At 34.2% G+C, this 10,396-nt stretch overlaps 1 protein-coding gene across 1 annotated transcript; it reads left to right on the top strand.

Moving 5' to 3' along the window:
- Positions 1 to 7,630: 7,630 nt before the first annotated feature.
- On the top strand, positions 7,631 to 7,953 carry LOC149211922 (DNA topoisomerase 1 alpha-like). The gene is made up of 2 exons (XM_089390502.1): positions 7,631 to 7,793; positions 7,885 to 7,953. Exons 1-2 carry the CDS (start codon positions 7,659 to 7,661, stop codon positions 7,951 to 7,953), a joined length of 204 nt encoding a protein of 67 aa, XP_089246628.1. The 5' UTR covers positions 7,631 to 7,658.
- Positions 7,954 to 10,396: the final 2,443 nt, after the last annotated feature.

The raw sequence follows: 10,396 nt of genomic DNA, 5'->3' as shown, positions 1-10,396 counted from the left end.
AGATGTGAAGGACCAAGGAGGAGGCGTGGACCATGAAGGATGAGTAGGAGGGCCCCAAGAAGGTATGGAGGTGACTTGGTTGGGGTTGTAGTATGCCTGAGATGTCCCTTACGTCCCCTGCTAGTATGGCCTAGGTCCATGCGACCTCCTTTGATTTATGTAATAGAGCTGTTCAGTGACTCCCTTAGCCCCTTGATATACAAATTTAAGTCCAGGTAAGGAAGGGCACATATTTGTAGAATGATTTTCTTCACAGACTGAACAAACCTCTATAGATTTCAATGGGAATTCATTCCTAGGATGCCTCCTGGTGCATCTAGGGAAAAAAATGGCCAAAGCCCTCTCTGCTTCCTCTTCTTTCCTTTTGATATGCAAGGTATCCATTTGCATGGCAAGAGTCTGCAGCATCTCACTCTTGAAGTCTTCCAGCATGTTTCCAATTTCTCCTTTAATGGATGAGTTAGAGGAAGAGGTACTGGCTATGGGTTGACTCCCCCTACCTTTCTTTCTAGCTACTCTAGAATGGTTTCTAAAAATAGTCTTTATGTCCACATAGGATAGTTGGTAGATGTCTCCCCCAGCCAGTAGATGGAAGGTGTCTAAAAGATCTTCCTAAATTCCCCTGAGCAGGACCAGCTTCATAGACTCAGGGTCAAGTGTACACCCGACCCTTTTGTAACTGAGCTGGAACCTCTCTTCATAGTCTTCCAGGGACTCATCACTTCCTATAGTCATTCAAAAAAATTCTTCTTTAATATCTTTTGACCTACAATTGTCTCAATACTTTTTGTTAAAGGCTTGCTGCATCTAAGTCCAAGTTGTGATGCTATTGCCAGGTAATCCCATGAACCAGCGTAGTGCTACATCCTTGAGAGTAGAAGGGAACAGTGTCAACTTTTGCTCATCTTCTGCATAGTCATAGGTTCGACAAATAACATCAAACTCGAACAAAAAGCTGTGAGGATATTCTGTAGTCAGACCATGGAAATGAGGTAGGGCAGAAGGGCTTATATTCTTCATTTTGGTGTCCCCATTGGTCTCCCGAATGGGAAAGGTACCCTATATTCTCTCTCCATTTCTCCTAGCATTTATGTGTTCAGCCATTGGCTCCAAAGGAATGTTTTTTTCTTCTTCTTCCCCTATAGGTTCTTCAAATATGTCTTGTTGTTCACCTAAGGGTTCTTGTTTATTGCAGCCGTCGAAGAAGACAGAAGGTTGGCTATGTGAAGTAGTGGGGGTGTTGGGAAAAAAAATTCCTGAGTTATCTCTATTCCTACGAGGCATGAAACAAAATCTTTTTTGGTTGGTTATTATTTCTTTTTCCCCACACTGATAGTACCTGCAAAAACTGAAATTGATTGAGCAAAACAAATTGTAACTAGCTGAAATGAACTTGCTAAAATGAAATTTGCAGAATTGAAGAGGAAAGCAAGGAAATGCAGAACTTGAAAGAAGAGAAACGACTAGTCTACTTTTGCTGAAATAAACTATTAGCAGAATATTGCAATAGAAAATAGAAGAAAGTAGTAATCACAGAATACTCTAACGCTTCCCTGGAAATGGCACCAAAAATTGGTGAGCACCAGTATTGCAGCAATAATGATGCAACTCCTGGGTTGCCTACTTTACTCTTATCAACCCGGTAGTTCGTAACAAACTTGGAAGCATTGGTGTTGTATGCACAAGTACTAGTTCTTACTGCAGGTTGTCACTTGGTCAGCCAGCGCAAAATCACTAAGAGCTCAAGCCAACTTCTATGGATTCTAGAAGAAGCTCTATATGTGATGAAATGAGAGAAAGATTACTCTACAGATGTTACTCTAACTGTAGAAAGGAGAAAGACTGAAATGTAAAGCAAACCTAGTAAACCCTACTTAACCAACTAATCATGCTTTTGCAGAAAACATTATGAAAACCATGAAAGGAATGCCATTACCTACTCAAGGAAGTAAACAAAATCTAACTGATCTATTTCTAGAAGTAAACAAGCAAAAAACATCTTTTTGGATTTTTATGTATTTTCATGTGAATTTGACATGCATGTAATTTATTATGTGTGAATATGGCAGCGAATAGGTGGCATTGGAGGGTGGTTTTGGGATCGAGAGGAGGTAGGATGGTCTGTATGGGTCCTAGAAGGTATCAGGTGGATTTTTCGAGACTTTTCCCACACTCAGCCTTCAAAAGAAATCCTACAGGAAAATCTACAGGAGGACACAGGAAATCTACAGGAGGAAAACAGGGAACTACAAGAGGACTACAGGAGGAGGCCGAGAGAAATTTTCACTATTTTGAGGGTGTGAGAGAGGGTGGAAAAGGTGGATGAAGGTTGGAATGAGGTGTTAGGGCACCTAGGGTTTACCAAGAATCACTAGGAGAGAGAAAGATGATTGGGTTTGCTCAAGGAGAGAGGAAAACATTCTATGGGAAATGCAGGAAACTAAGGCAGAATTAAGGTGAGACTTGGGAGACCTGTAAGGCATGGACCAGGTGGAGGATGGGATGACTGATAAGATGGCCTACTGTAAGAAGAAATCTGCTGCAAAGGAACTGACTATCAACTAATAAGATCAAGAAAGTAATGAAATATTTGCATCTAGAAAAATAGAGTTTTGCATCAAAGTAGTCCAAACTATGATCTATGAAAGGAAATGCTGAGAAGTGCTGCAAGAAAGGAAAGCATGAAAGAATAATACTACAAATAAAGAAGTGAGCATGATGAAGAAGATCTAAAGCAAAATAGAACTAGACTATTAACCTACTAAAAAGCTGTGAACACTAGAAGTCCTATGAATGAGGAAAATCTGTGTTTTTGGGGCAGCAAGAGGGTCTTTGCCTCAAATCATGGTCCCAAAGGGAGGAAGAGAGGCCAAGGCACTATTGCTAGCCTTTTGAATCTTCTTTTATCACTTCTTAACCTACTATAGAGAGCACAAATGGAAGCAAACTACTGAATCATCAAAAGCAACCTATTCTTAACCATAAAAGAAATACATCTAACAACAACCTAATCTACAAACTGAAATAAACATACAAATACAAGTAAAGAGGAGCTTGGTTGCTTGGATTGGGCCCTAACCCAAGAGCTTCAGCCCTCTAAGGTAACTCAGTGCTAGCTCAAAAAAGATTCCATCTTTATTTCCAAAACAATAGCAGGGTTACATGAAACTGTCACAAAATAATAAGCTCGAAGTTGAGCAGAGATTACATAAGAAAAAATCCAACAAAAATCTAACCCTAGTGAGGCCCTAGGCCTCTCTACTTATATAAATTAAGCTATGAATAGCTTCCTTAAAATCAGGGAGGCTTGGCTCCCAAAACTCGAGATAACCATCAATCATCCTCCACGTGCTCGGCTACCTTCTAGTGCATGATTTGGCTGCTTGTACTCCGAGCTAAATGAAGGGGAATTCGAATTGAGGAGCAATAAATGAGGGGGATTACCTCCTATAAGTCCTCTCCTCTGTCCACTTCGAGTTATTGCTTCCATTTGTCCACTGGATCCATGACTTTGACCTCGAAATCCATCAATAATTTGCATTAAATACATGTTAGACCACATGGCACAATAACTAACTCAACTCACTCTATAAGCATAAATATAATCAGAAAATCATACAATAAGCTAAGAGAATGGTTGATTTGACTAGGTTAGGAGGTAAAATGAGTCCATATAATTACCCATTTATGAGGCTCATTACATGGCTTGTCATGGGAGCGACTGAGGGTCCAAATCAATGAATTGTCAAGTTGTCTCAGGGGTTGACCACCTGGAAGGGTTGGTTGGCTCTTGAAGGTTTTGTAACATGTGTGGAAGGTCAATTTGGTTTTTCTATGTTGGTTCCACTTCCTTAACTGTACATGGGGAGTTGAATCACATCATAGTAGCCTCTTGTCACATGTTTACCCTCATGGACCGATTAGCTTGGGTAAATGTGGGAGGAGGGTGTTACAAAAGTATTGCACCACTTATGCAAAACCATGTTTTATTGGATGGAGAGGGTTGTTATAAATTACAATTTGAAGGGAACATTTTTGGAGTCCATAGATACACTTGCAGTTGAGGTAGATATTGAAATAAGTAGTGACATCAATGAAAACAATGAAAATCCAGTGACAAAAACATTGTTCCATGGGTTCACATAATGACATAGTATTTATGATCTTCAAAGTAATCAATTAAACATTGCCATAGTTGAATGATATATTCCTTTGGGAATTTTCTAGGACAAATATTCATAGGAAATGGGCTTCCCTACACTTTGTTTTGGAGAAAAACATCCAAATGATATTACAAGAAAATTTACATATAATTTTTTTTTCACAATGGGAAATGTTCAGATAAGAATAAGAAATATAAAACTAAAGGAAAGAAAACTATTAGTAAAATATGTTAAGTCAAAGCAAAATCTAGATCACATTCTTATATATAAATATGAAGTTGGTTACATGGATCTAAGAATAATTCACATATCCCTAGATTAATTTCTTAGTTTACGTAGGAATGTTTATGTAATGATGATAGTTGGGTCCATCAAATTTTTTTTCCTTCAAATATGGTAACCATATTTAGAAACCATTAGTCAATGTGATACAAGATATGAAGGAAAAAAACAACCTTTCCACTAACAATGAGATAACAGAAAACACACTTGAAACCTTATTGGGAAATGATCTATTAACATGTGTACGCTACTAAAATAATAGGTTAGGTACCCATACGAAAACTGGTTTCCCATGATAACAAGTATCTCAGTGAATTGCAAGACCATTTTTTTGTAATAATTCCAAAACAAATGAATCCAAGATGACCATGTGTTGTTGTGGACAAAGAATGCACCATTCCATGGCAGGAATACAAATGTTGAGATAGTGAGATTTGTAGATAGATATTTGTTTTGTGATGCATAGATTCTTGCACTGATCTTAAAATAATTCAACATCATCATCATAAAAAAAATGTTCATTGTAGACTCAATTTTCCCCTTCCTCTAATAAAGAAAATAATTATATTTGAACCCACTGAGTTCGAAGGTGACGAAACGAAGAAAAATGCCAAACTTATTTTTAAAACACAAGAACATTCCACATGCAATGAAACATATGTTTGACAATGTTTTGACAGATTTGGGTTTGTCATAGCATGAATACATTGATGCCATAAAATCTAGTTTAAAACGAACAATGATTTTACTAAAAATAAAGCCAACAAAGATATGGAAAAATAGTTTTTGTTACCGTATTCCAAAAATATGGAATGCAAACATATATGCTTAGTTTGTGCTTGAATCTTACACAACAACCAAATAATATATCTCTTACATGAAAAAACTTGATAAAAACGTGATAAAAACTTTTAAACTTATTTAAGAAGAATATTAGAAAATGAAACTTTGTACTACGCAAACAATCATTTGGCTTGGAAAAACTTTGCTAAACTTGCAACAAATGTTTGCAAAATAGGACGTGTGTATTGTTTTGTCCTTTCCTTCATCAACGAGTTCAAGAAAATGTTTATTCATTAATATTTCTGACGAAAACCAAAGTGCGTCTATCATCAAAGGATCGAAACAATTGTAGTAAGAAGTAGATGGTCCAAAGGATGTGCTTTGCTCCTCAATTATTAATTATTACTTGTAATGACCTTAAGTGATTTAGCACTCTTTAGCAGAGTTTGCATCAAGCTATAAAAAATGGAAAGAAATGAAAACATGGTGATGAGCCATTTATCAATCATTATATGCATGATATATAGTGAACATAAGGACCCATACAATTTATATGTAGAAAAAATGATGTTATTGTGCGATTAATCTATTTTTAAACATATGTATTTGTTGGTTCCTAATTTGTTTCAACAACAAAGGAAAAACTTAAAAATAGATTTACCAAGGACAAGAGTCCTCCTGCTTTAGGCTAACGGGCTAGCCTCCCTTATTCTCGGGGTATTCTATATACATATATGTATGGCTAGATTATAGATAATGCATAAGAAAAGTGCTAAATGGTTAGATTCTAGGTGGAAAAAACTTATACGCCATATAGAATCACTGAATTAGGCAGAATTTCAAGGAGAAGCTCAAATAGATAACATAAATACAAAAATAAATAAAAGAAAAACATTATAAGACAAATAAATAACAAGAAAATAAATAGAAAACTAAATTTAATTATATCGTGTTGAGAAATATTACTTATCATAATAAAGGAGATGAACTATGCACTATCATGTACCACTATATTTCATTTATCATAGCATGCATAAGTATGATGAACTTCAAATCCCATGATAGTATATATCAGACAATAAATAAGTTCATTATTGGCTATAATAAGAGGATGTTGAATGTGTCAACAATCATCTTGTTGGTATGCATTACAACACAGTCATATATATTAAGTAAAATTAAATAAAAGTAAACATTTCTTATATGATCCTTGTGAAATGTTATAAAAGAACCACGAATGTTAGGATCACTTGGCTCAGTGACAATAGATCAACTAAATATTCTAATTTGGGTACCTTAGATAGTATATATATCTGAATCAAAAGTGAACTAGTCACATTATAACAGTATAAACAATTGCTCAAGTCAAAAAAATAAACTACCAATTTAGTTACAATTTCATTTAGCACAAAGTACAACTACATTTAACACAACTGTAACTGGAAGGCACATCCAACTAAGGTGTTTTTTAATAGTGTACTCTATAGTTTCCACTAATGATATTGATGTGTTTTTGTAGTTTTTGAGCATTTCAGTTGAAGTCAAGGATGTCATACGAGGAGCTGGAAAACCCCATTCATTTACAAGTCAGCCAAGTCTGTGACAAAATTAAAGCTTTCCAACCCCAAATGTTGGGATTTCCGCAATTCCTATCACATATTTTCTTGTTCCTCTATCACATATAGTGCTACGAGGTCTATCCATAGGTAAATTGCATGAACTGTTTGAAACTTTTGGGTAACCAACAATGATTTGTCTCAAAGTCACATGGTGCTCAAACGGAAAGACTTGATGGAAAATGGAAGAGTTATATATATATATATCTATATATATATATATATATATATATATATATATATATATATATATATATAGATAGATAGATAGATAGATAGATAGATATAGATATATATATTTCTTGTCTAAAAATTAATATCCATCTAGAGGGGCATGCAATTTTGTCCTACATCAGGAACTCTTTGTATGCTACTACTTTTGTATCTACTAGAAATTGGTGAAGTTTACAGAACATTGACACATTGACACGAATCAAGCTTCAACTAGTGTTTATGTTTTAATTATCTTGATGCTCAAAGCCTTTATTTTGAAGTATGTTGTGTTGAGGGTTTCAATATTGATATTTATTCTTTTGTTATTGTTAAGTTTAGCATTTTGGTTTTATTGTTTCCAAAGTCTAACCATGGAGCTGAAAATTGATTACTATATAGCAAGAAAAGGGAAGTTTCCATTCAATGATATAGAAGGGAAGCCCAAAAAAATCTCAATCTAGAAGTGTATGATTTCTCATATCGAATTTATAATTATGGATCTTGTTTTTGTTTTAATTGTATATTGTAATTTCTAGTATGACAAGTTTTGACTTTGTGGTATTGCAGGTTGGAAAAGAAAATCGCACAGGCCAAGGTGAAGATGGATAAAATGTGTCTAAACATGAGAATAAAAGATGATCTCAAGACTGTGGCATTGGGAACTTCTAAGATCAATTACTTAGACCCAATAATTTTAGTTCCCTGGTGCAAACACCATAAAGTTCCAATTGAAAGGGTAACATTTCTATTTTGTAAATTTTAGTATAATCTATCTATTTTGGAACTTCGAGTTGTCTCATATTGAATTCAATTTTGTTTCTTTCCATATATTCAACAATTCACTTCTAGCGAAATTTGCTTGGGCAATGGATGTCAAGCCAAATTACAGATTTTGATGTTGCTTTGAGTTCACAGTTTTTATCATGTACCCAATGGTGTACTTTGTATTATTGATTATTGAATAATGGGGTGTTACAATAAAACAAAATATGTCTATATCCTTTATTCTTTGTTTTGCTAAGGATGGTGTAAAGTACTTTTCTTGAGGCTCGTAGCCATATTTAATTGCAAGAGTCCATGCAAATTGTTGAACTCAACAACCCTTCCTTGCATTTAATCTATGGAATTATTTTCTTGCCCTCTAATATGGAAGTACATGATCTATATATATTTAGCTCCTTAGATGGAAACTACTCTTTATTAGATTCTCATGTCCCCTTTTTGCATTCTCGAGTTAGTGGGCAAGATTTATTTTTTTATTGTATGAGAAATGGCCTGCGAGTGGGTATTATTGTCAATATTCTTCCAAACTAGTGATGGTCTTGAATTTTATGTTTTCATTCTTCATATGAATTATTTCAAAGGAATATTTTTGGCATTTTCAACTATTTGTGTTTCACTAGCTAAAAAAATATCAATCTCTCCAATAATGGCTTCATTTTTTAGCCTTGGGCCAAAGTAATTTTTTCTATTGCAATTTGTTTTCGCGGGTATTCTACTCTTTAATTTTAGATATATTTAGTTATTGGTTCCTTTCTATGCCTTAGATAATTTCTTCTATATTATCAAAGATCAATCCCCTAACTACCCTTGGATTGGTAAAGAATCCTTGTGGAAAAAAGTAGTTTGTTTCTTTGTAAATTGTTTTATAGGTGTTACTGCCAATTGATTGCAAATATGTACTTGTTGGTTGCTTTCCATGTTTTATAATCCCCCTCCCATATTATTGAAGATGATCAATACCGTAATTTCCTGACGTTGGTAGAGATTTGCAACTCTGCTTATTTTGTTTTACTAATGGATTTTTTTATTCAATGATTTTGTTTTTCAACACAATTCATTCTTATTATAGATATTTCATGCTTATTACATGGTTATAAGCTAGATGCAAATCCCGAATTACTCCAAGATAATATATATTATGCATGTGTATGGGGAGTGGACTATAGTATCATTCAAGCAAGTGGTGCATGCTTTAGTCCCAATATTATTGTGGCACATATTATGTATGCAATGAATTCTTATTACCAACTAATTGGTCACCACAACTATGATTATGATTATGCTCAAACAAGGATCCTTACACAAGAGGATCCAATTATATATTCATCTTTTCTTTATACTCGTCACTTAGATAGTAAACTTGAATTTTTGTTAATCAATCTTGCACCTTAACTAGTGTCAAAGACCAAAGCATCTCCTTTTAAAATGGAAATAATTTCTACAATTACAAGGTTCCCCATTTGAGTTCTTCTCAAGATACTAGTTATCCAAATCTCATCCAGGAATGACATTTCTAGGAAATATATATACACTCCTCACATTTGCATCACCACTTAATAACACTTTCTTATCACAACCCAATATGTTTCTTACTTTAGGGCCTAGAAACAGAGCCTACATACATCATGGATTTGTTTGTGATTATATAGTTTAGTATTTATTATTAGGCCTTCCACACTTTTATTTTTACTGAATTCATTTTCATTCCATCCCTAGATATTAATTATGCCATCATCCACCCCCCAAAACTATCAAAACATGATCTTGATAAGTCAGATCCAATATAAGGGTATATCCGTCAAGATCAAGATTTGTGATTTAATTTTAATTGGTATATCCATAAAGATCAATATAATTTAATTTTAACTTGGTAATTTGATGGATATACCGTTATATTTATCTATCAAATCCAAATCCAATATACCTATCAAATCGTGGTCACAACTATCTGATTCTTGTAAAGTGCAGGAGATTTAACCAATATTCCCCTTCACTACTTTTTTCCTACCATTCCTCGAGGATTTTAGGAGCAAAAGCAATGTAAAAACATGAACAAATGCTAATATTCTTTTGTGATCTATGACCCCACTAGTGCAAAGAAATAAATTATGAGCATTTTTATCTCATTAATTCCTTTTTTATGCAAATAAACCCATTCTCCATTATCTCTCTAGACCAAATTTGACATAGGGATGATGATGGGCTTCATCTCTTGAGGTCCACCCTTGATTTTTACATAAACCCCATTTTCAGTTTAATCTCTGATTAATTACTCTGTGGGGCATTTTCATTAAGAATCCACAAGTATAACCCATGGAGAAGAGAAAGAAGAGAGATAAGTCTTCATTAAACAATACGTAGATGGAAGATGGAGATAATCAGGTAAATTGAAACACTTTTTAATGTTTCAACCAACTTTATATCTTCGTATGTTTTTTTTTAATTTTTTTTTCTCATAAAGCCAATTATCGTTATTTTAAATGGTACTTCCAAATGTTTGTTCTGAGTCGCAATGTTGGAAAAATGATCATTCCATGTTAATATTCAGTAATAATT

The sequence above is a fragment of the Pinus tabuliformis genome, chromosome 1_1 (genome assembly GCF_031772625.1).
Source record: "Pinus tabuliformis cultivar Carrire ecotype Pingquan chromosome 1_1, CPIR1, whole genome shotgun sequence".
NCBI classification, from domain to species: domain Eukaryota; kingdom Viridiplantae; phylum Streptophyta; class Pinopsida; order Pinales; family Pinaceae; genus Pinus; species Pinus tabuliformis.
The sequence above is the reverse complement of the archived record's forward strand: the minus strand, read 5'-3'. Positions and strand labels throughout refer to the sequence as shown.

What these genes read in the sequence shown, in the direction of transcription:
- LOC149211922 (XM_089390502.1), top strand. Translation starts at nt 7,659, where the DNA reads ATGGATAAAATGTGTCTAAACATGAGAATAAAAGATGATCTCAAGACT. An exon ending in ATAAAGTTCCAATTGAAAGG is followed by an intron (nt 7,794 to 7,884) that starts GTAACATTTCTA and finishes GTTTCTTTCCAT; the next exon opens with ATATTCAACAATTCACTTCT.